General features: G+C 37.4%; 4 protein-coding genes across 4 annotated transcripts; 1 reads left to right on the plus strand and 3 right to left on the minus strand.

Moving 5' to 3' along the window:
• Positions 1 to 1,159: 1,159 nt before the first annotated feature.
• On the minus strand, positions 1,160 to 1,947 carry LOC6564234 (low choriolytic enzyme). The gene has a single exon (XM_001990672.2). It carries the CDS (start codon positions 1,945 to 1,947, stop codon positions 1,192 to 1,194), a length of 756 nt encoding a protein of 251 aa, XP_001990708.1. The 3' UTR covers positions 1,160 to 1,191.
• Positions 1,948 to 3,077: 1,130 nt separating this feature from the next.
• LOC6564233 (protein fem-1 homolog CG6966) lies at positions 3,078 to 22,740 on the minus strand. The gene is made up of 5 exons (XM_001990671.3): positions 22,625 to 22,740; positions 7,445 to 7,805; positions 6,757 to 7,357; positions 4,322 to 5,204; positions 3,078 to 4,254 (listed from the first exon to the last, which is right to left on the minus strand). Exons 1-5 carry the CDS (start codon positions 22,682 to 22,684, stop codon positions 4,069 to 4,071), a joined length of 2,091 nt encoding a protein of 696 aa, XP_001990707.1. The 5' UTR covers positions 22,685 to 22,740; the 3' UTR covers positions 3,078 to 4,068.
• Positions 22,741 to 23,936: 1,196 nt separating this feature from the next.
• LOC6564232 (40S ribosomal protein S27) lies at positions 23,937 to 25,095 on the minus strand. Its single transcript, XM_001990670.2, has 3 exons — positions 25,003 to 25,095; positions 24,496 to 24,715; positions 23,937 to 24,418 (listed from the first exon to the last, which is right to left on the minus strand). Exons 1-3 carry the CDS (start codon positions 25,006 to 25,008, stop codon positions 24,390 to 24,392), a joined length of 255 nt encoding a protein of 84 aa, XP_001990706.1. The 5' UTR covers positions 25,009 to 25,095; the 3' UTR covers positions 23,937 to 24,389.
• A 76-nt stretch (positions 25,096 to 25,171) lies between these two features.
• On the plus strand, positions 25,172 to 26,210 carry LOC6564231 (J domain-containing protein CG6693). Its single transcript, XM_001990669.2, has one exon. The coding sequence runs from the start codon at positions 25,246 to 25,248 to the stop codon at positions 26,134 to 26,136; it is 891 nt and encodes a 296-aa protein (XP_001990705.1). The 5' UTR covers positions 25,172 to 25,245; the 3' UTR covers positions 26,137 to 26,210.
• The last annotated feature ends 371 nt before the right edge of the window (positions 26,211 to 26,581 follow it).

A 26,581-nucleotide genomic window follows, 5' to 3' on the forward strand; every position in this document is an offset into this window, starting at 1 on the left:
ACAAAATGGGTGTAGCCAAGAAATACCGTCCAAGTTTGCCTTTCAAAATGCGGTAGATATAAGCTTGTACCATTCCTTCGAAGTTTGGTAACTGTAGTTCTCAAATTACGGAGATATGGGATTTGGGAATTTTGGGGGCTGGAGTAGGCGTGGCCAAAAAAATTATTATAAGAAGGTTCTTAGTAATCTACCATCCAAGTTTGGTAACTGTAACTCTTAAATTGCGGGAGACTTAGGCTTTTATCGTGTTTGGGTGCGGCAGTGGGCGTGGTCCAAAATTGTTTAATTCGGGATTTTTTAAAGGGTGTTACTAGCAATATACCTTTCAGATTTTGTGATTATGATTTTATCGATTTACACTAACAGGTGTATCGGTTTAGGGAGACGGAGTGGGCGTGGCATTTAATTTTTTCCGATCTCTTAGGCGAGTTACCAATAATTTGATGACTATCTTACAAATTGTGGAAGATATGCGCATTTCAGATTTCTAGGCGCGGCGGGTGTGGGCGTAGTCTGAAAATGAATATGCTGATCCTTGGAGGAGGTTACCAGCAAGCTACCTTCCAAGTTTGGTCACTCTATCTTTGGATATGCGGGATTATCGATTTACACCTTCCGAAATATCGGCATTGATTAAAATATAATATCGGTTATGTTATCGGTTCTTAAAGGCGGCTACCAAACATTTTTTACCCTGAAACCACCTTTAAAATACATAGTAAACTTGCTGATAATATTTTGTTTAAAATACGTTTTGGCTAACAAAATCTATGTTTCTTATCAGAAATTTTGATAGTTGTCCGATGATACTATATATTGGAAATGGAAAACTATATATTTTCAATCGTGTAAGTTATTGTTTGTATTGGAAATAGATATAGATATTATAGATAAACTGAAATAAACTTGACATCTGTGTATATCTCTTGTATCCTCTGAGAGCTTAAATTGACTCTAGTCTTGATGCTGATCAAGAATAGATAGGCCTTATGGGATCAGCGATGCTTCCTTTTGCACAGCTTCATTATCGATCCTTACCTAAATTGCAGCTCGATTGCAATTTGTCTCCAAATAAATGGTAAACAAGCAAAAAACTAAGAACCACTGAAATGTTGCTTTTATAAATAATGCAAGCGCGCATCCTTTATTGTCCCACAAATACTGTCTTCTTATTGGTTGATTCTTTTAGATTTATGGATCGCATTTGTACATCTTACGGATTTTGAAGAGATCGCCTGCGGATGGACCCACAACCTGACCCATCTCTCGATCGACGGGCACACCATCAGCGAGAGCTCGAATTGTCGGCTGGCTGGGATCCTTGGCGAAGGCATTCTTGGGATAGTGCATAACGCTGCCAAAGTCATAGGGTACATTGTGGGTGGTCGTTGTGGACTCTGTCATCGCTATGAACTGTGGCCAGTATTTGCGCGGAATGTTATCGTATTCGATGACAACATGCTCATCGCGATCCGGACGACTCTGCTCGTGATACAGGCCAAGCACATGTAGCGTCTCATGCTGAATGATGCCCGTCTTTGACAAGCACTTCTCGGTAAGGTGGACATCATGCGAACTGGAGCCCAAGCCAAGCGCTATAGGATTATAGCCGACACGAGTGCCGCACATTTTGGGCGACTTCTTGAAGTGGACATAACGACTGCCCACCGGAGCCGGACCGGACAGCTCCTCAAAGTGCAGACAGGTCTGCTCGTCGAAGGTGGCCAGAGCGGTGCGGACATTGGCCGCCTCCTCCGGGCTATAATCGCTGGCCAGGCGATAGTAGATCCTCGTTGTGGGCCACAGTTGGAGCGGTGATCGCATTGCATTCCGGGTTTTCACATCGGCCTGCTCATCGTCCGCATCGATCTCGTTGTAGTAGTTCTCGAAATACTCGGTACCCTGAGCACCCACAATGGCCAACAGGCCCAGCACGGCAAACCACATTTTGTCTGGAGTCCAAATGCAGCTGGCATTCGGTTTTATAGGCAAAAATGAAAATGCATTTTATATTTGTTGAAAATATAATTATCAGTTTTTCTGTGTGTGTTTTTTTTTTGCATTGAAAGTGTGTAAACTAAAGTTTCACATGCATAGATAAACACAAGTGTTCAGATACATAAATATACATATACATATACATATACATAGATATATACACGCATTGTTGTTTTTTTTTTGTTGAGAAATAACAACTAAGAATTAGCAACACATTCTTATGCAACTATTCCATCTCTTGCCCCCGTTTAGCGATTGCTGATTCCATGCAGCCAAATTCGACATTATCCCTGCTTGATGGGACAACTTACATGGCTAGGCGATAATACAATTTGCATAACTTAACATAGATACAATATTTATACACACACACACGCACACACACTCACAAAGTATGTGCTTATATATATATATATATATATGTATATATATAATGTACATAAAACGCTTTTGTATGCATGACAATGTAATTCAATCATATTACGTCTACACTGGCGGCCAGAAAAAGTGCTATGAACTAGCGAGCTTTTTAAACAGTTCCTGAGTTATAATACTAATGCATCAGAAGTTGTATATATAATTTATCAATCATAATTATTTGCATAAGTTTGCAAGTAAGTTTGCAATTTGTTAACAAAAACTACAACCAAATTAGTTTGAAAACATTTGCAAATATAACTAAAATTTAGTTTAATTATAAATGTAATTGCCAATGAATACTAATCATGATGCGCACCTTATCAATTTAAATTACATATTACATATTGTACAATTTTCAAATTAAATCTCGATATCACTCCTCAAAATTGTGCTACAAATCGGCTCATTTGCTTTGCTCTGCTGCTGCCAGTGTGCCACTTGTTGTGGCCACCAGTGTGCGGGCCATGGTTACCGAATGTGGCCCGTGGCAGGTGCAAATATGGCACGCCCCAATGCATAACATTAACATGCCAATTGTCTCTGTTCGATAAGCACAACCAAAGGGCATCATTCATCGACTTGACAATTCCTTATTTTGTATGCGTTTCGTTATTTTTTGTTCTTCTTGTTTTTTTTTTACATTTTACATTGTATTTTTTTTTTTGCGTCTTGTTTGTTTGTTCTTAACACAGAATATATTGCATTTGAATGAATTTCTAATGTATATTTAAGTTCTAGTTGTTAGCTTGAGGCATAAGCTACGTGCTGTGTTTTTCTTTTTATGTAGAGCGTAGTCATCGTCAACATCAGCATCAGCATCAGCATCAATCGATTGAGTGCATTGAGAATCGAGTCAACCAATAAATATGGGTAAATAAATTGCTAATTCTAACTCTGTTCTCATTTTTTGTGTTTTTTTGTTTTTTGCTTTCTTTTATTGCTTAGGCAGACGGTTCAGTATGAAGAATGTGTGGATGTGGGATGGGAGGGATGGGTTTACTGCAATACATGCTAAATACGCATAACAATGTGCAACGCGTGGGCGTGGTCGCAACAGCTATGAGGACCTTGCGTCAGCCCAATAAAAAAAATAGGCGTGTGCAATTATTTTAGCTGCCCGACTGCGCCACACACGTGGCGTATACATAATAATATTATTATCATATTTCATTACATACAAATAGAGAAAAGAGTAGCAAGAACACAATTAAAAAAACAAACAAACAGAAAATAAACATTTCGCAAGCAAAATAGTAAACAGCAAATTTAAATTGTTGTTGTCGTTGTAGTTGTAGTTGTTGTGGTTGTTGTTGTTGTTGTTCTAATCATAAACATAATCGTTGTCATCTTCAGCATCATCGTCAATCGCTTTCAATCCTGATCCTTGTGCCCAGGCAGCCCGCACCAGGATTGGGCACTTCGCTTGCAAACATCACAAATCAGTTCCTAGTCATTAGTAACGCTCTCCCATCAGCTCCTAAATATTTATAAGTAATAGTAGTTGTAGTTATAGTTGTAGTAGGTGTGTGTGTGTGTTTTATGTCTATCCACGTGGCATGGCTTCGATGGCGGGCGGGCGTTCGAGCGATCAGGTAAAAATGTTCGAGTTTCTCCTCTAGTTGCAAACACTCGCAACTTGCAACAGCTTGCCTAGTGCAACTCGATGAATTTGTAGAGCGCCGGTGGCACCGCCTCCTTATACTTGATGCCTTCCTGTTTGATGGTCCTCGCCGCCAAACACGCCAGCGTTGTGTACTTCATGGGATCGATTATCTTGTGCAGAGCTGTGGGCGCCAGCAGCGTCTCAAAGGTCTCGCCGGCATCGTTTCGCGTATCCTGAAAAATATGTATATATATATATGATGTTTTATATATATATATGTTCACAAAAATATCTACTCACCAAATGCGCACCACCTTCGAGGAGTGTGTGAGCCAGTGGCTCCACATAGAGCTGGAGTGAGGCGGCCAGATGGAGGGGTGTATTGCCGGCATCGTCAACGGCATTCGGATCGGCACCGACCTCGAGCAGCGCCTTGGCCAGCGATGCCGATGGGAACTGGCAGGAGGGATAGCGACCGACGAGGGTGCCCTCGCGATAGCAGGCATAATGGAGCGCTGTGCGACCGGATCGCACATGCACCTTGAGACGGTTGAGGCGATATAAAGCGTTCATCACCTGATGCCGCATATCCGGACAGAAACTGTCCGAGTCCAGCAGCGAGCTGAGCAGGCAGCCAATGTGCAGGGCACTGACCAGAGTGCGACTGAGCGCATTGGGATCATGATTGCAGTCGTGCTGATGCGCCGACAACAGCGTCGTCGACGATGCTGCGGACGATGAGCTTGAGGTGGATGATGATGATGAGGTTGATGTTGCTGTTGTTGCTGATGCTGATGTTGTGGAGCTGTTCGACGTTGCTGTCGATGATGAGGATGGCGATTGTGTTAGTTGTTTGCTACCAATGCCGCTGCTGGCAGCGGGCAGCATCTGCTGCTGCTGCTGTTGCTGCTCCAACGTAAATGCCTGGCCCCGCTCCACCTCCAGCACGGCCTTGTGAAAGATGGTCAGCATGCCGTCCGCCTCAATTGGCGGCACAATGCGTCCGCGCGGCAACAGCCGCCCCGCCTCCACCAGCATAAAGCTAAACAGCTCGGCAAACGACAGCAGCGACGATTGCGTCATCGGACTCAGTGGTTGCAAGATTTTCTGTTGCATTGTCAAGGCATACGACCAAAGCTCAATGCAACGGTCGAACCGACCAGCGTCTGCATAGTGGGCACCTCTGCAAGCAAAACCAAATAGTTTAATAACGGCCAGCAAACGTAAACTCGTCGAGTGTGATCGACCAGGAGATACCCTCTAGATAAATAAACACATTAGTCTTAAATTAGACAGACAATAGTTTGCTGTGTTGCTTGGGCATAGGAATGGAACTTAACATGAAATGGAACTTATCATTTAAGTATATCCCTACAATCTCTGGAATATCTGATAATTTGACGTTGCAGCCCGTCTACTTTAAATCCAAATGTGTGGGTCGAAAAGACAATATTTTATTGAAGCTATTGCCAAATGAAAACATCAACTTGCACGACAAATTAGTAGTCCAAAGAATTCGGCTAGCAGATACCCTATATATGAATTCTAAATACATAGTTGGCTTCTGCTCATAATCGTTTCTTCAATATGAAAATGTGCTTTGGTCAGCAAAATCTGTGCTTTTTTTTGCGATCTTAATGAGTTGATCATTCATATGTCTAGGTAGATATTATATATATGTTATATCGATATTCATAAATGGGAGCATTTATCGATAAATTGAATTATGTTACAAATTTAAAGCGTCTAGTTCTTACAGTCTCTGAGATGGCTAAGTCAACTCGGCTGTTGTTGCTGACCAAGAATATATATATATATACCTTATGGGGTCACAGATACTTCCTTCACCCTGCTCACTGCATACTTATTCACAACTTCATTATAACCTTTGACCCATTTGTAATGTGCTTGGCGTACTAAAAGGTGTATGAAGAAATCAATATTTATTGATTTTTGGGTAAGCTGGCAAAGTCATTGCAAATTGAAAACATTTACATTAGTGGAACTAAATTCGTTAAATATTTTAGTTAATCTAATAAATAGATAAATAAATTATTCGATTAACTTAAATATTAATCAGTTGGGTTAAGTTGGGTTAGTTTTGACGGTTGGATCTCACTTCCTTTCATGAATCGGGGGGTTAACAAGCCAGTTGCATTTCTGGCTGATCCCAAATGCTCTAACTGTGTTGGACTAGATAAGAAGTGCCTTCATAGTATGCCGCATCTTTTCCTCGGACAGAAGCAGAGAAAGTGTTCCGGAAATTCTACTTTCCACTAACCAGTTATTTATTGCGTTTACTATTTAAATTGGGCCAGGTTTGGCGTGCTATTCGACCACAGTTGGCATTTAGTCATTTGACATTTTGTCAGTCATTTGTCATTTGACCTGAGCCTATTATTTCTCTGATTTGGGGCATGCTGGCTACCTGAGGCATACATATACCTTCCTTATCCGAAAGGAGGGTTAATAGTGTGCCTTTTCCAGCTATCTGATCAGCTTTGCAGTTGCCTTCAGTTGGAATAATTATAAGATTAACTTAAATATTAATCAATTGTGGCCATACAAATAAATAAAAGTTAGGAAGTCTTTAATTTGGAAAAACCCAAAAACAATCAATAAAATATCTACTCAGCTCTTCGTTGAGATAATTAACCTTAATTACTTATGTATGTATCTACTTTGTGGGCTTGAAGATGTCTCCATTGGCTGGGTTATGCTCATATTTTGCCTACCTGAAACGAATGTAGTAGCTGGTGTCGGGATGCGTTGGTCCAAGGATGCGCTGTCGGATGACTAGCGCCTGCATGCGCATCTCGTCGGGATCGAGAACGAGCTCCTCCAGCTCCTCAATGGTAGTCACTTCGGTGACCAGCTCGTAGGCCGGCACCGGCTCCTGCACTTTCTTGTCTAGTGGCGGATCCTGTGCTCGCTCTTCGAGCGCTCGCCGCCACAGCGTCAAGGCGACAGCAATATCACGTTTCTTATCCACATAGGTGGCACCCAGGAGCTCGAGTGCATCGATTCGTGCCACACGACTCACACAGGGCAACGTTATCAGGTGTTCCACAATGGGCATGTGTCCGGTGACGCTGGCCGCCAGCAGCGGTGTCATGCCATAAAAGTCCACATCCATAGTGGCGCCGTGCTTCAGCAGCAGCTGCAGTATTTGCAGCGAACCCGACTCCGCGCAGTCGTGCAACGCCGTGTTGCCCTTGATGCTGCAACGATTGACGTCCGCATGCAATGACAGCAGATACTGTGCAATGCGATAGTGCCCCTTGTAGCAGGCAATCATCAGGCAGGTGTGTCCATGCCGATTCGCCACCTCAAAGTCTGCAACAGAGACAGAGAGAGAAGGAGAGCAGCAATGATGAATTAGTGCCTTGAATCAAGTGCAGGCCATGCCACATGCACACTTACCTGCACCATGATGCACCAGATACTTGACGATCTCGTAGTGGCCATCGAAGCAGGCGGCACGCAACGGTGTCGAGTTCGTTCGCGTCGTACTATTCACATTGGCGAATCGACGCACCAGCATCTTAACGATGCCCAGATGACCGGCGGCGGCCGCACACCACAGGGGAGGAGCATCCTCGATGGGTTCGCCGTCGAAGCTGACGGAGCCCACCTGTTCAACGTTGGCTCGACACTTTGTCAATAGGTATTCTACAATGTCGTAGTGTCCGTTGCGACAGGCAATGACCAGCGGTGTGGCTCCATTCACTTTGGCCGATATCAATATCGCAATATCCACGCTGCTCTTGTTATAAAGCACACTCTGCAAAATGAATACCAAATGCAATTAGTATTTATAAGCGAACACAAACTGGATTTATGATTTATGTTTATTTAATTATAATTCTCGGTTAGCGTATCTTTTTCATTAGTTAACCAACAGCACTCTTATTATTGGGTTCAATATTCATATTCTAATTAAATGCGATAAACAACTAAAGCATTTCATATATTCATTTGCATATACAAGTGGCAAGCTATTAAATTCTATATATATTCTATATATAAAATCGATTAACCTGTCATGGTTATAGTTTAACACACTCAAATCTAAAATTATAATTAGGCAAATTCATTACAATTGAGCCGGTCGAATGGAAGTGAAAATAATGATAATTTTTATTTTTTAATGCAGCGCTACTATTATTGTGACCGCAACTGTATACATCAGCGGCGCTGCTTCGATTATCTTGCTGCTCTCTTCTCTTCTTCTCGCTTTCGCTTGCAGATATTTGATTTGTTTATTATGGTTAATAAAGTGGGTGTTTCTTATGGGAACTTGTTGAAATGCTTACAGCTGATCAGTAATATGTCTTTCAAATTATGCCTTTCATTGGTATCGAAAATCGATTTATATCATTAGGATCGAAGCTGTGGGAGTTACAAATAAAATAATAAAAATTAACGTTTAAATTTGAGCTACATCAGCTTTCTATACTGATTAAGAATATATTTGCAGATGCTTTTTCCATCTGCTACAACACTTAACACTTTTTAATGGAGATTAAAGGTATAACCAAATGGTTTTTATACATATAAATATAGACAAATGTATATATATATGCATAAACAATTTAAGAGATTAGCAGCGGATATACTTAGTATATTTTTATTTTATTACATTTCTGAGAGCATGTTGTCAAACAAGCTAGTCGGCTTTGTGAACTCGTAATAAATGTTGAGCTCTCTCTCTCTCTCTCTCACACTCTCTCTGTCTCTCTTTCTCAGTCTATCATAGAAGTTGGCAATTAAATTATTATTCAGTTGCTGGCATAGCGAAATAGAATTATATGGAATTATTTGTGTACTATTGCAAAGACCAAAGAACTAAAGCCGATTATAGAAAATTTGCTACAAAAATAGCGAAAATCAATAAATCAATAATCTATTTTCAGCTTTGATATTTTATAATAATTTTCGCTATGTTTTGCAGTTACAAATTTCATAGTTTTCACATTCAAATATATTCATATTCAACAGCCAACATGATGAAGCAACATAGCACAAACACGTCTGTTGCAGCAACATAGTCTTTGCAACATGTTTTTGTTTTCTTTTCTCAACTTGGCTAATTTTAACATGGGGAAATTCTACAGAAAAAAATAAATATAACACAAATTTCTTATCAGTGAATTTCTTATCGATCGCCCATGGGAATCATGTATATATTTTTCCCCGAATACTTTTTAGTATGCCAATAACATTTGCAATTAAAAACCAATTCGTTGAACAATTAATAAACACAAAATATAATTTATCTGTATCCACAACGCACAAACATGATAAATAAATGAAAAATAAAAACACTGCCAAAGTGCTAATTAAAATATACAAAAATATGTCGAGAGAGTCGCAGCAAGCAGCAAATCTATTATCAATATGAGACTGTTAGAATGATAAAGTGACAAACAAAGAGAAAGAAGAGAGAGAGAGAGAGAGAGAGACAGAGAGGGGCGGAAAGCTGAGCGCAATCAATCAGTTTCATTCTCTCTCACTCTCACTCTCGCTCAATCGCTCTCTTTCTCTCTCTCTCTCCCTGTCTTTGTCACGTTTGCCTTGTCGGTTATTATACTTTTACAGCTTTATTTTGGTTTAGAATGACGAACTGAGTCGTTAGAGCCATGTGCGTATTTTTATTTAGCTCGCATTACGAATATAAATCTTAACAATTAAAATGTCTACGCAAACGATTGACTATTAGGCTTATGTATTTAGGATTGATTATGTCCTGTTTATTATTAATGTTGGGGTTTTAAGCGGCAAAAGTGATGCACTTGGTTTGGCGGTTAGACAAAGAAAAACATTTATTCAATGTATTCTTATCGTTGGGGTATCGAGCGCAGCATCGACATCCCTGTTATTAACATTAGTAATCGGAATGTTGTATTGATCTTTTTCATATTTTCAACAATTAATATAAGCGTATTACAGATGAGAGATGAATATTGAATTTACAACGTAATTTTCGACTCTAAAAAAAATACTTATTTCACCGATGCACCCGATACAACTTTACAACTTTTAGGCACTCCGGAATCGACTCTCTCGATATGCTGTTCTTCTTCCATTAATGCTTATGCTGCTGTTAGACATGTTAACCAGCGTAACTACTCATTACATATAGATAATACTAAAAATAATATTCAATAACTATATTTTCTAGCTTATTTACCAAAAGCTAGAAGTATCAGCAGCTTGTTTATTATAAATCGGCAAGCGGATATTATGAGGGAAAAGTATAAAGCAGACAGAAGGAAGCATCTTCGTATATATGAATATATATTCTTAATAGGTATAGATAGGTTGTATGAATGAAGCCAAACTCAGAGACTATAAGACTTAGATGCTTTAAATTTAACATATCAGTTCGCACAAGGCAGATTAAATTAATTTCATTTTCATTTTGCATCGACACAAATCGATTTTTTATAACAATAAAATCCACCATTTTAACGATATAAATTTGTTAAAGATTTTAATTATAATGTTAATAATCTTATAGATATCCCATCTTTAAATTTTTGCTTATTCATAATTTCATAATTTTCTAACGATATTTTGACAATTTTTTTTTACATTTTTCATATATATACAAAAAAAAAAATACATATTTATATATGCAAAAATGTTTTAGACACGAGTTTGTCGCAAGACGCGGATTTGTTTTTCGGTGTGATTTTTTAATTATTCTACATTACCTGTTCTAAGCATAACAAAATGAAATCTTTCTCAATTAACTAACTGGGTTGTTAAAAACTAGAAATTAGTTAAACTAGAACCGGTGTCTTAGCAAAGCGAATACATTAAAAACAGCTGGCTTCAGGGTATCTGCTGTTCGAGCTTTCTTACTTGTTTTGCGCCAAATTGCCAATTTGAAATTGAAATTAAACGATGTCAAACGATTTTCGGTTTCACTGTATAAATATTATGTTATCAACTGCAGCACAAGGGGTAGACAACAACCAGCTGAGGGGTCTGCCAGACCGCGTGGCAACAGTGAGCTGCTGTGGGGTGCGTGGCGGCAAATGCTACCTGATTGTTAATATATGTATATAATATGCGAGTGTTTAAATCTTACTCTCTGTTGTCATCGTAGAACATTAATACCACGTTGACTCAGAGTTAAATTTAAGTTAAAGCCGACAATGAAATAAAATAAAAACTAAAAACTTGACTGACGGGTAATAATAAAACTAATAATAATAATATTGTGGAGACAGTATCAAGATTGAGCACATGTTTATACGAATATATAGAAATATTAGCTGCTAAATATGGACTGATAAAGTCGAATCGACTAGAAAGTGACTGAAAGTGACTGCAACCTTAGCAGGTGTCCTCAACTCTTGCTTTCCCTTTCCTTAAATTACAAAAAGTGCATTTGATATTGTTATGTTGTAGATCAAAGTCAAAACGATAAGAAAACCTTGCCACAATGTTTAAATAGATATGGCAACGACTTCGTTCACTTCCCCCATTGAAAAGTCAGACACGACAGAAACAGAATGATACGATTACGATTACGAGCAGAAAAAATAAAATATAAAAACCTTGTCAGAGACACACTGATACGCATTGTATTTGAAGGCAGTGTATGCGAAACCGTGGCGACTTATCAATCTCAATTAGAGCATTCATCACCTAGGCGTCAAATACACCGAAAAAAAAAAAAAAACCCACAACAGCAGCTGCCAGCTGAGAACCAGAAATATATATATAAAAAAAAAAATAAAATAAAAAAACACACACAAAACAAATAAAAACAGAGAAATAAAAAAAAGACCGCTGGGGGGAGCACTCAATCCGAAGACCTTGTGAATGCCGTGCGGCATTTTATTTTATTTTATTTCATTTCATTTCATTTATTTATTTATTCTTTTCTTCTTTTGTCATTGGTTTTCCCATAATTCTCTCATTATATGTCTGCTGGTTGAATCTTTGGCTTCTCTTCTACAACGTATAAGAAACGGTTTAAGCTTCCTGATTGCTGCAGAGACAAACGGTCTTTCTTTCTTTCTTTCTTTATTCTTTATTATTTTGCGTCACATAATGGCCAACATTCTTTAGCATTAACCCCGCCCCCCTCCTCCACCCGCTTCCTCCCTCGCACTCGCTCCCTCTCGCTCTTGCTTGAGCAGCTCGTGCGCGTGACATGCAAATTTTGGCAACATTTAGCGTATTCTCAAAGATAGACATTTGTTGTTGTTGAATTGAAATTGCTGCGATAATATGAAAACAGCAAGCAGACAGCGACAACAATAAGATAAATATTTATATATATATATATATATATATATGTATTTGTATTATCTGCTACATATCAAAATTTACGCATCAAAATTTCAGACGAAGCCTTGCACAAAATGTTTACAACGACCCCAATTGAAAATTATATGGAGCTGTGTATGCATCGAGATCAAAATTGAGATCGTCATTTCTCAGCGCCTCATCAAGCCCATCCACACTGGGCTACTGAACTTTAAGTCGTGTCGTCGAACAAATTAAACAATGTCAATTTGATGACGCGATGAACCAAGCAACCAGCCAGCACCGGCGGCCAACGGCAGCTGCTGTTTGCTTTTCCGCATTATAGCGTATACGCAGCCGGTTCCCGGGTTGCATACTCAATTAAGATTAAGCCCGCCCCACGACTCAACAACATTGCTGATGAGTCATGCAGCAACAACAGCAACTACAACTACAATAACAGCCGTTGGCGATCGTTATAACGATTAGCTGGACGACTGCCCCAAAGTCTCGTTTAACCTTGCCCAAACAGTTAACGACCACCGCGCCCACCGCGCCTCCCCAAAGTTCGACTGCAAGAATCTACTCGTGCCAGCACACATATATACATTTATGTAAGCCATAAGCCAATAGCCAATTTAACCAACACAACAAGGCACGTGAAAACTGGGAGGAGGAGAAGGAGAATGTGACTTGAAAAACGTTTCGCGTGCGTTATGCGGGAAGTTGACACGACACCGGATATTAGGGCCTTCAAATTGACCCATTGATAATTCAATGGGTGATGGCTAAGATAATTGTGGAAATGCGACAGGTGGCCAACTACAACAATTGCAAGAGTCATGTCAATAATCAATTCGATATACACAAACAGTGACGACCAAAATAAATAGTACTGCTCTTAACTTAAAGCTTAAAAAATTACTTTTGTCTTGACTTGAAAGACGATTAAGCACTAAGGATCAAGGACAATGATCTGGGCATGATCTTCTTATTGGGCTGTTGCATTGGTATATTTGAAGTAACAAATTTATGTTGAAATATTGAACAATTTGAAGTTGTCTTGCGCAGCTAATGAAATGTTTTTATTGTGGATCGATCTTCTATCAGAAAGAAGTCTAGTGAGAACAGCAAAATTCATTTAATTAAGTCCAAAGGGATATGCTGCTGTTACAACCAAAATTATGCCAACAACTTGCTTTTATTCTTCTTTCACATATTAATCATTTTTAAAATCCAATGTTATGTTTTCTGAGACAACAATTTCAAAATGAAAACCACTTTTTTGAAACGTCCTAAAATGTAGAATCACCCTTTCTTTATTTATTATGTTGGCTTGAATTTTGTTTTTTAATTTTAAAAGAAGCTGTGTTAATTGGTTAACGGAAAAAAGATTCTCTAAAAAAAGACATATTCTATGGTGCTAGATAAAAGTATATGATAAATCATTATAAGAACGTAAGGCAATCATGTGTCTGCCATAGGAAAAATCGTTCAGAAAAATTAGTTGTGAGGAATACAAATGAAATTTACATTGTGATTATATCAATGTCGACGATTATATACCCATTGCAGACGTAAGACAGTCTGCTGCTTGCAAGTTTGATATGAGCACCATATAAATGAAATTGATGTATGAATAATTAAGAGTTTCCCATTCAATAATTCAAGAGCTCACTTCAGAATAACTAGAAGCAAAACGAGTTTAAAGACACTTTAGAATCACAAATTGATTGATAACGGCTTAGAAACAAGTTAAAAACTTGCCAAACAAATTACTAAAATATGCGAAACGTGCGCATAAAAAATACGTTCACCGATCTAAGGCAGAGCATCAGATACATTATACGGTTAGTCAGCTCTTAAAACTTGCCCGGTTCGATGATGTGAGATGACTCAAGTAAAAGACGGGAACAGTGTGTAGAGAGATGGGGATGGGGATGGGAATGGCAATGTGGAGGGCAACACAATTATTGCGTCTGCTTTGAGAATTCAGCGAAAACAGATTTAAAATTTCATTTCCTCAAAAATTCAGATACATGCATACAAATGTGCATATATGTATGTGTGTGTGTGTGAGTGTGAGTGTAATGAGTATTTAATTTGTATTTACTGTTGTTTACTGTTGTTTGTTGCTGCTAAGCAAAAATAAACGCAGCGAAACAATTATAATTGAAGCAAGGTAAAGCTGTTCAACACTTGACATTTGTTTTCCATCAAAGCGTATATGATGAGGAGGCGTTGGGTTGGGGTGTGGCACACACACACACGCACACGATTACCTTGTCATATACCGTTATGAAAATGTCGCCACGAGCAGCGCAAAAATCAAATGCGAGACAGCTTACACAAAACGCAGCAGCATTTTTTAAAGGCGTTTAAAAAAAATGTTGTTTCCGTGTAATAAACAATAAACAATAAACAACTTTCCATTGTTGTTGTTGCTGCTATTGCTGCTGTTGCTGCTGCTGCGGCTGTTGCTGCTGCTGCGGCTGTTGCTGCTGCTGCTGCTGCTGTTGCTTTGTGATCACTTTATGTTTGGTCGTGCACGCATAATTTATTATAATTTTGACATTGAACGAGTTCAATGTCGATATGCAGTAGTAGTAAATGAATATTAACATTCCCCCTCTCTCTAACTCGGCTCTTGAGTCTGCTTTAGTGCGTTCAACCGACCACTTTAATGATTACCACTCAACTCCTCTCACTCCTCTCTGCCTGACTGAGATTCAAATCAGCCACGTCGCTCAATTATTTGGCTCTTATTTGTGGCTAGCTAGCTGGCTGGCTGGCTGACTGGCTGGCTTATTTATTATAGCCAAACTGGCGCGACTGCGCAGTCGCTCAAGGGTGTAAAAGATTTACTCTTGAAGCTCTCGTGTTGAGGTCAACGGTGGTTTTTAACGGGTTCAACCAGAGGCCAAGCAATATCAGTCAATACAAGCCAATCATTGAACAGTCTAACAAACAACTAGTGCATACCACATACATATCTACTATATAAACACATATAGATAGATATATTTATACAGATATATATGCAGTGGTTCACACGCTGCAGGGTCGAGGTCAGCGTCGATTTTTATGCGCTGTTTTTAAATAAATCATTAACAAAAAACCAAAAACGATGGAAAATTTTTGATTTTTTTTTTAACTGCACAATTTCATCGAAACCTAAAGCAAACTTGATTAGACAAAAAAAAAAACAAGTTAGAATACTCAACAAACTTGATCTGCATGTGGTTTACTAAAAGTTATATTCAAAATTTAAAGTATCTAGATCTAGTTCAAGCGGTCGGACAAACGGACATGATTAAATCGATTCAACTTTTCATGCTGATCATGCATATATAAATACGAGTATTTGCGAAAAAATAATAGCACCACTCTCACAATAAATGTTGTCAAATGTGTCCTTCTTTAATTTGTAAGTTTGGGAAATGGAAGGAGACTTTAAAACAATTGAGAAAGAAATATACCAAAATTTTATTCACTGTTTTTAACTTATTTAAGTTTAATTACAATTCAAATTCAAATTCAATTGAAATTGAATTTGTGAATAAGGCAGAAAATGTACGAACAAAAAATAATAGTTCCATTTTTCAAATGTGCATAAAAAACACTTTATTGCTTCAGAGACGTCTTAACCAATGCGTTACAAACTTCACACAACAAAATTAAATAAAAATGGTTAAACCAATATTTGAACCGGCTCTTATCTGAACCGGTTTATATATGCTGCGCCGACGATAGAACAGCAAATAAGTGGAATCTCATAAAGATTATTACCACAATTACCACATTTTGTTGCTTAATTTATATTACATATTATAATTATTATTAGTTTTTATATATTAATTTCTAAGCACAAGACGAAAGCTAAAAAAGCAATGTACTTGAAAAATTAAGCAAATATACAAATAAAAAATAAATATGGAAAAAATTAACATAATCATAAAAAAATCTATAAAGCCAACTAAAAATATATACAATATGGAATAGAAGGCTTAATTTGCTTCAACATTTTGATCGATTTATTTCCTTGTATTGATTTGAGATAGAGCTAATTGAAGGTAAAAAAAAATTATTTAAAAGAAAAAAACACTTTTCCTATATATATGTATGTAGATGCAAGTCACCTATTTCAAAATAAGATATATCCAGCAAAGAGCAAATTTAAAGATCGAATATGACTTTGATATCATATAAATACAATACATTATTTAGTATTCACATTATAACAATATTATGAAACCAACGCAAGGGTAAATACAATATTAAAATATCTTCAATAGATTAATTTATCTATATAGCATTTTTATGATACGATTTGAAATTCAGTATTGTTCAAGAAAATGAATAAATTAAATGTCTTGAATTATCAACTGATTGTATTAATATTTACAACGTACAACTATTTCTATTTATTGGAGTTTTCTTCTTTGAAGATAACTCTCGGCTGCAATATGATTGAATTCTATTCATCGCATCATACAAAAAAAATATTATAATAAAAAAATACTTCAAGTTGGCAAATATCAACAGAGAAGCATCAACATGTTTATGTAGTATGTGTATGGATGCGCAGCAGATAGTCAGCGTCAGCATTGAAGAGCGTTTTCCGACACTTATATTATAATGCTTTATGGGCGTATAATCAGCAAGAGCAACAGCAACAAGAAGAGGCATTCACATTGTTGTTGTGGGCATTGTTGCTGCTTTAGTTAATCGTGCGACGAACTTCAAAGTCATGACGGCGTCGATCGCTGAATAAGCCAAACCAAACAAATACACAAAACAAAACACACAAACGGATACACAACACACAAACTCACGCACACACACACACATACTTGTATACATGCAAAGTACACTCATTGGTATGTATACATATATAGTTAGTCGAATAAATCGTAGCACAGTAGCACGCAATATGCTCGAGTAAGTTCCCTGGAGGCATTTGGGCGTCGTAAATAAAATGCACAGCGAAAAATAAAAAACAAACGTTCAGCATTTCCATTTCAATGTCCAATTGCTGTAAAGCTGACGCCCTTGTGTTAGCTTAGCATTAAGCTATTGGATTGGTATAGGTACTTGAAACTATGCGTGGGAATTATAATGTGGAACATTTTTCAACATGATTCACTTATAAATCACAATTGCTAGTAAGGTCTGAGCAGACTTTAGAAAGACTTTACTAATAAGAATCGATGTAAGCTTCAGTTCTTTAATGTAAATAAATTTAACACGTGATTTACTTTACGATCAATTTATTTGTCTAAAATATAAATGTAAACGATTAAGCTTAAAGTTTCACATAAAAATTTTGCTTTCATCGTTAGTTTTTTATTTTTTTTTCACTTTCTATAAATTTGCATTGGCAGCATTTGCAATCCGAAAATCGTCTGTGATTTCTAACAGTGTGCGTCTTTCTCTCTTTCTTTCTTTCCATCTTTCTTTCTTTGCCCTGTAAAACAGCAGCTATAAAATGTAAATGTAAAGTGCAACGAAGCTTAAACACTCTTTGGCCTGTATATAAATGCTCTTAAGCATTACAATTATATAATAAATACAATAACATTTAATCTTATTTAAGAAATAGCAAAACAAAAAACATTAACAAAGAAATGTTTCTGTTTTTGTTCGATAAAGAAAATCGGAACTTCCTCGAAACCGAAGACTATATTTCTTTGCTCCAGATATGGATGGCTTCACAAACAGGGGGTGAAAGTGAAGATACCCTATCTGGGATTTACGGGGAAGCGCAAGCTGATAATACACAAGATAAAGCCAATGAACGCTGCTGCTATCGCACGCACTCAGCTTCGCTTCGCTCTCTGTGTGTGTGGACCCAAAAGATTGTTTTGCTGTTATTGTTGTTGTTTGTATTGCTGTCTGCTTTGTTACTGCTATTTTTGTCTTTGTCGCAGTCGCAGTGTTGTTAATTGCTGTTGTTGCCGTTGCTAATGCTTCTTCCTCGGGGTGTGCTCAATTTATATGTATGTGTATGTGTACTTATATGTGTATGTATATGTGTAAGCACTTTGCACTCTCTCTTGTACTCTATGAGAATTGAAGTCAAAGCAAACCAACGATAGAGCAAAAGATCGGCTCTGACCTTACATTTACACACACACACACGCACTGGCAACTAATAATCAAGAAGCAGTTAAATGGCAAACAAGTGGAAAAAAAAGAAGCAGGTCCAATGAACAAACGTTGGTGCAAATAAAACCAATCTGTGATAGTCTCTCTCTCTCTCTCTCGCTCTCTGGCCAAAAGCGAAGCACTCGAATTCAAATTCGCGTTTTGAGGTTACACCAACAACTACATAAACATAAGCAATTTGCGCTGCTGCAAATGTTCAGCACAAAACACAAACTAAGAAAAAAACTGAAAAAGCAAAGAATCAACCTCAACCTCAAAACAACAGCTGTTAACCGACTAAAATAATACGGTCGTGTGTATGCATGTACATATGTACAATATAATATAAATATGTGTGTGCATGTATTTTTGTTTAGTTGTGCATAAAACTTGATGGAAAAAATCTAATTAATTTGAATGCTGCTGTGCGTTTTGCAAATGTTTCGAAAGCGACAACCGCATTTTTGCCGTCTTACTTTAAGCTGATGGCTCGATCTTGATGAGAATTATTTAATTAATGTGCAGATTTCATTTTAATTTTTTCATTCCATTTTCCAAGTATTTCAAAATCTCCATTCCAATCGCTAATATACTTTTGATTGACCTTCTACAGTTTTATGTTTATTTGTATAGTTCTCTAACAGCCTGACAATTGTTCGGGTCAATAACATTTAATTTATGTCATTTGAGCGTTGTTTGAATTATCGAAATTCCTGTTCCTACAAATTAGATATACTACTTTTATCTGGTTATATTGAAAGTGTATTTCTCTAATATAGATATAGTTTTGATTTTATGCAGATTTTAAAAGGTTCATCCTTGAAGGGTCGCTGAACTTTTGCAACTCTTGATTCCATTGTTTATTTATTTTATTTAATTATTCAATTCAAATGTATTTCTTTAGTTCTATTTCCTGGTCATTTCCCACGCACTTATGCTTTATCTCCGTCGATTTATTATCATTTCATTTTTGGCAATCCTGTTCTATCAATTGTTCTGGTTATATTTTAACATATTTCGTTCATTGACCCTTTTTATACGAATTTTTTAATATAGAATATGTCTATGGCATTTTGAAAGTATTATTTTATTCCATTTGGCTTTTTTAATGCATGCACCTGTGGACGAAAAAATAGCTCCACAAACAGAAAACTGTCTTCGTTAGATGATCTTTTTTGTTTCATTAAATCAATGAAATGAAATGTAGAAAATATAAAGTATTTATAATATTATGTAGCGAAAATATAGTATATATAATATTATGTATAGAATTTTATGCTTTTCAAAAAAATATTTGCCAAAAATTATCTTCGTTATGCATAAAAAAAAAATTATTTAAAAATTAGTAAAGTTCTACAAGTATTTTTATGAATGAAAATATATTTTCGCCAAAAATGGCAGCAATTTTATTTTTGTAATAACTTATAAACCACATAATAGTATTGCCTTATTTTTTCCCGTCCGTGTATATAAATAATATTAATCTAAAATAAGACCGATCTGAATTAAATTCACTTTCACTTAATGCTGATTTTTTTGTTTTTGTTTTTTTTTCTTCTTATACAAATATTTAAATATATTTACGTGTGAAATTAAAAAACATTTCCTGCTTGGTTTTAAGTCTGCTTGATTACAAAAAGAACAGAGGAAATCATTTTCAATATTTGCCAACTTGCTTTAAGTACTTAAGAATTATTATTTGTATTTATTTTATTTATTTTGCTGTTGCGCCCGAGTCAAACCAAACTCATCAATCAGGCAATTCAGACCAGATCACGTATTGTTCTGAGTTGAAGTGAGTGAAGTGCCACTTGCCACATATGTATGTATCTACATACATACATATATACATAGTGTGTGATAGTTACCACAAATGTGTAAGTACGCTGTTCTGCCATTTGACTTTTATTTTTGGACTAAACAACAATGTCCAAAACACAACCTTAACAACCAACAAACCAACAACCAGAACAAGCAACTAGAAAAACCGGTTTCATGTTGATAGAACCATGATGTTGCACGTTTGGCGATCGGGTTCGAGTTCGAAGCTTGTTGTTCTCGCTTAATATGGAGCACAAGTTTTTCTGGGGCTGCAGCAACACCTTGCAAAATCTAAATAATCTAGAGTGATCGACACGAGTGAGTGCCCGACTAAAATATACCCTGTAAACACATTTTAATTAATTTACTTCCTGTTTCGTCAAATTGATTTCTTAAATAACTCTGTCATTAATAAATATGTTTATAAACATGCTGTGAATATACAAATTACGAAATTGAATGATTTTAAATTGTTAATCGCTTCTTGGGCAATCCATAATCAGCAAATAACGTAACCAAAACAGAATACTCGACACTCGATGCGATCGCATATAACACAAATTCGCTCAGCCTTATGAATCTCCTTTTTCATCGATTTTAAATAGGTTTAGCGTATAAGAGACTCACACCCATGCACGAGGCTATTTTAGGAAACCTACACACACACACATATACATTTATATATAAATATATATACATATATGTAATGTATACAGTCAATCACTTCCTGAAGCGCAGAGCAGCGCAGCATCAACAAGCTCCATAAATGACACATTTTTAGAAGCAGAACCAGAGCGTGAGAGAGAGCTAGAGCGAGTGCGAATGAGAGAGCGAGGGAGATAGTGTGAGAGCCGAGCCCAGTCAGGAAGTCTAAAAATGAACGAAACCGGTGCAAGCCGATTCAAGTCGAGTCGTGTCGAGCCTTTCTGCTGGTGATTGAACGCTCTCAAGGATAGCTTTACATACAGTGCATCAGGTAGGTACAAATGTACCTAAGTGCGTACACATGTACCTAAATGTACACATGTGTACCTACACAAGTAATTAAGAGGGCGTTGCGTTGCCAACGGAAGAGGAGAGGGGGGAGGGGGAGTTAACTCACTTGACAATGGCGGAAGCGTTTTCAATACACAAAAAAAAAGAAAAAGAAAAAAATTAAAACGTGATTTCAGGCCCGTAAAATTTGTTGAGTGCCATTACCAATGTTAACATTAGCAGTCGAAAATCTGAGAGCAACGTGGCCCAAATACGAATCAACGTATTATAAAAAATCATAAAATGCTCGCTAAAAATACTTTGCTACTCACTTCAAAAATAAAAAATAAAAAACTCACACACAAAAGCATACACACGCAGTTGTGTCTCTTATTTGTGTCTCTGATAAGATAATGAAAACAGGGGAAGTGAATCAATGCAAAATGTGTTCACAAAGTACCACGTCCATGATAAGTAATTATAATAATTATATCTCTAAAGAACTTGGGATTTCTTTTTGAATATGCTTCATATTTTTTCTTGATATATATATATATTTTTTTTTTTGTTAACAAATTCCTTTGTTATTGGTGGTCAATGGCCAGCTGTTAATAACAGTAAAAGATGAGTAAGACAGCATTAGTCGACTAGTTCGACTACCAAATACCCTGCACAGGTTTCCACTAAATCAAATATAATTATCATTTGCAATTACAACAAAAAAGCCAACTATTTCTTTTTAATTTTAGCAATGCTGAAGTACGAACTTCTAAAAAAAATTAAGGCCAACTTGAAAGCACATTGTAACAAATAAAAATAAACACAGAAATATGGCAATAAGTTTTAAATAAACACTTTTTTTTTAGTATTTGCCTGTCAAAACCAACAGAAATTCTGTAAGTAAGTTATTATTGTTTGTGTAATACAAATTTGAAACTAACACACAAACACCCACACAACTTACACACACATACGCACGCACAAATGCAACAGTGCCATTTGCCAATGTCAAAGTAATATAGTCAAAGCTTAAGAACTTTATTATGCAAAAAGCGTGCTGCTTGCAGCTGTGCAAGGGAGAGCTTGGCTTATACGCCCACACTCACGCACGCAAACATTCACACTCGCACACACACTCATACACATACTACAGACAAACACTCACACACATGCATACCTATTAGATATGTCTGTACATTTGTATTTGTTATTGTTTTGACACACACACGCTCCCTCTCTCTCTCTCTGTCTCTACGTGAGTCGCTCGCTCTCTCAACATGTTTTGCACTCGTATGTGTGTAGAATATTATTGATTAGTCACAAGGCTGCCAGCAGCTGAGCCGAGCAGTGCGCCAAGCAGAGTGGAGCGGAGCAATTGCAGCAGGTACTCACCTTCAATAGGGGCAGGTTATTATCGCGTGCAGCATTGAATACGATGAATTTGTCATCCATTTTAGAATTGTGTTTGCATAAATAAAAACAATTTTCACAGCTCACTGAATTTTTTTCTTTTGTTTTTTTTTTTTTGTGTATATATTTTTATTTAGCAACGCCAAAAAAGGGTTTACAATAAATTTTCTGCTGTTGCTTTGTCGATTTTCACTGCCTATTGTTGTTGCTGCTGCTAGTAATTTATTTGTATATATATATATATATGTGTGTGAGTATTTTTCACACACAAAGAACTTCGACAAAAATAAATATACAATTCTTTCAATAATTGCACAATTATCGTCCGTCTTCGTTATGGCTACGTTTTTATTGGTCTGCTTCCGTATTTTGTTGCATTTTTTCTCTTTTGTTATTCTGCAGAATCTTCTTCTTCTTCGGCTGCGGCGACGACGACGGTCAAAAGCAGGAAGACAAATTTCTTTGTGCTATTTCTCTTTTGATGTGTCGCTTTTGTTGCTCGGCGCGTCTGCATTTAATTACGTCGCGCCAATCTTGAGACCGTTAAAACACTCTGTGCCAGCTAAGTAAGTTTCTTGCGTTTTAAGATTCTCCGTATTTGATTTAGATTGATTTAAAACACACAAACAATAAAGAGCGAGCGGCACAGGCACAGCGAGCGCGACGTCACGCACGAGCAAGAAAAATATTACTGAAAAAAAACCCCTGTTCATTTTTTTCTTATAAGAGTAATCGACTAGCAGCATAGAGATGGGAATGTTAGTAAATGTGCACGAAGCACTCTCACGACACTAGCTGTTAACGTAAATAACTTGATTTCATTTTAGAATGTTGTTTTATTATTTCAATAAATAATTCAAATTGGCTTAAGACGTATTTTCAATTTATTAGAACTAACGCCCAGTTAAAAAATTTATAATATTCATTTGAGAAAATTTGTATATATCATACACCACTTAAGGTCTGTTAACTCAACGATAAGTCGGCAAGTTAACATGCCTTAACGATGATAATGAGAACATTGACTATCGCAATATAATCGAAATACTGTGAGACCGTACGTAGAGTATCGCGCTGCAATCGATTAGTTGGCGCACATTTTGAATATTCAACAATTTTCAATGTTTTAAATAAAAAGTAAAATATTTCTCCTGGTTGCCAGCCTCATTTGTTAACCACAGCACTCGATTCATATTATTGCACTGAAAGAGCCAGCCACATGTTTTAAAGCGATGATATTTACTGGTCTATGCACTGAAAGAAAAAAGTCTACACTGCAAGAAGCCGTTTCACATTGCTCTAAATAACCACATCGTTAATTCTTTAATGAACTGTCGCTGGTGCTTAAACAAAGAAATTTCAAAGTCAATATATTAAAAGCGTTCTTTCTATTTTACAGCCTCTCCACAATCCTCAACATGCCAGATGTTTTTTTTTTTTGGCCTGCTTCTTTACATGCAGTTTTTAAAACTACTTATCAAATTTGTAATTTGTTGTTGTTTTGCTGCTGCTGCTGCTGCCACTGTCATTGTTGTTGTTTGATAATGTTGACTATGAATTTAGCTTGTTGTTTGTTGTCCATCCTCCAATTTGCAAAACAGCCAATTTCTACAAGGAATGAAAACGGCTCAATACGACTTATTTGTGGATTTTCTTTACGTTTCTTATTTGTTTTGTTTTGTAAGAGTGTTTATTAAAAAATTAATAATTTGTGGTTCATCCTGAAGCGCGACGTCCAAAATTATTTTTACTGTGGCTTCCTGCGGAACGAGCAGCCTGCAAAATGAAAACATCATAAAATGAGTGTTGGGAAATTTGATAAGAGATTTAAGGAATTTGAAGATTTGTTGTACCTTCTGTGAGCTTGGCCCGTCCTCCAGTAGGCTGGCACAGAATGGTGGCGCAACCGGCACAGACAACAACGCCCTGGGCGTGACTGAAAACCGTTGTGATCCTGTAGCAGCCGGGGCACTTGACGTCCATGAAATAGGAGTTGGGATGCTGCACCAAGCGCTTCAGCTTGTGCTTGCGTTTCTCCTCAGCGGGCAGAGGGTGCAGTAAATCTTTTGCTAGCTGCAAGTGCAAACAAAACCAAACACATTTCACAATCTCATTCAATATTTTTTTTGCATTTCACAATTGTCTGCAATTCATTTTTTTTTTTTAACAACGAACGCATATGGTGTGGGGGAGGGGTCAAGCTGTGTTGCTGAATATTGTGCTTTTTTTGTGTGTTATCACTGCAAAAGCATGCACCGTTGACACGACACTGCAGCACATTGCATGTTGCACAGTTTTTGCGTATGCATACGCAAATTTTGCTTGTTGAAAAGCATATTTTTGTTAAAATTTGCACCCACCGGCATGTTTTTTCTTTCACAGCTAACACGGAAAAGGAAGTCGGCCAAATCGCAGCCAACTTAACAGGCAGATAACGTTCACAAAAATACCAAAAACTACTCCATTTGGTATCAGAACGATTGGCAGCACTCAGGCATGCCTCGCTTGTTGGCGCCTTTTTAGCACTGGCACTTCAATCGACACTTTCGAGCACTTCACATCAAGTACGGAGAGAGACAGATTTGAGCTACAGTAAAATTAAAATGACGACTCTTGAATTATGCGAAAAATACTTTGAGACGCGCGATGTGTACAAACTGATGGGTATTGTGAAAGATGCCAAAGAGAAGGAGATTAAGAAGGCATACCACAAACTGTCGCTGCTCGTGCATCCCGACCGAGTGCCCGAGGCACAAAAAGAGGAATCCACCGAAAAGTTCAAGGTGCTCTCGAAAATCTACCAGGTGCTCACCGATCCGGCCAAGCGGGCCCTCTACGACGAGCAGGCGATCATCGATGACGATGACGAGGGCAAGCTAACCAATTGGCTGGATCTATGGAGCAAGATATTCAAGCCGCTGACCGTCGAAGATATCAGCAACTATGAGAAGGAATATGTCGGCTCCGAGCTGGAGAGGACCGACATCAAGAAGGCATATTTGGGCGGCAAGGGTTGCATGAATTACATCATGAATCATGTGCCGTTCATGAAGGTCGAGGATGAGCCCCGTTTCCAAGAGATTGTCGCCGCCATGATTGCAGCGAATGATGTGCCCGAATACAAGATATTCACCGAGGAGCCGGCAGCGAAGCGCACTAAGCGCCATAAGAAATACGCCCGGGAATCGAAGGAGGCACACATCATTAAAGAGCGCATCCAGCGACGCCAGCAGAAGGACGACGAGGAGGCGGCGACGGCCAGCGGCGGCAATTTGGAGCATCTGATTTTGGCGCGCAAAAATCAACGCGAATCCAACTACAACTCGTTAATGGATCGCCTGCTGGAGAAGTATGCCGGCGAGGATGATTCCGACATCGTCGATTTCTCTGCTGCACTCGACAAGACGAAGAAGAAGCGCAAGCCAAAGCACGCCCAGAATCCAACCAAATTGAATGGCGTGAAAAAAGGTCGCGTGGAGAAGCCAAAAGCTTAAATACATTAGTAGTTTAACCAACTTCAATTTCTAGATTAAGAACAAATTATATTAAATCCATTTAGTAGCTGTAATCGTGCTCGATTTATTCATTATAAGTGAAGTATATTTGTAAGTTTGATTTCCGATTTCTGATTTTCGAATTGATGGATTAGGAAACGGAATAAGAAATTCTATATTCATTCAAAATTCATTTGCTAAGCCCATTAAAATAGTCGATTCGATGTCTATGAAATTCCTAATAGCCATTACTATAACTAACTGAAAATAATAAGAAGAAAAATATTATATCTTAATTTTTGTTTACATAAAATGTTTCCGATGTTTGGATATCTTTCAGAAAAAAAAAAAATATATATAAATATAATCATTCAAAAAAATGTGTTGAATTATTTATAACTAGAATTATATATGCAATGGCATTTAAGCTTAATTACTTAATGTT

This window comes from Drosophila grimshawi, unplaced genomic scaffold (genome assembly GCF_018153295.1).
Source record: "Drosophila grimshawi isolate 15287-2541.00 unplaced genomic scaffold, ASM1815329v1 contig_311, whole genome shotgun sequence".
NCBI lineage: Eukaryota > Metazoa > Arthropoda > Insecta > Diptera > Drosophilidae > Drosophila > Drosophila grimshawi.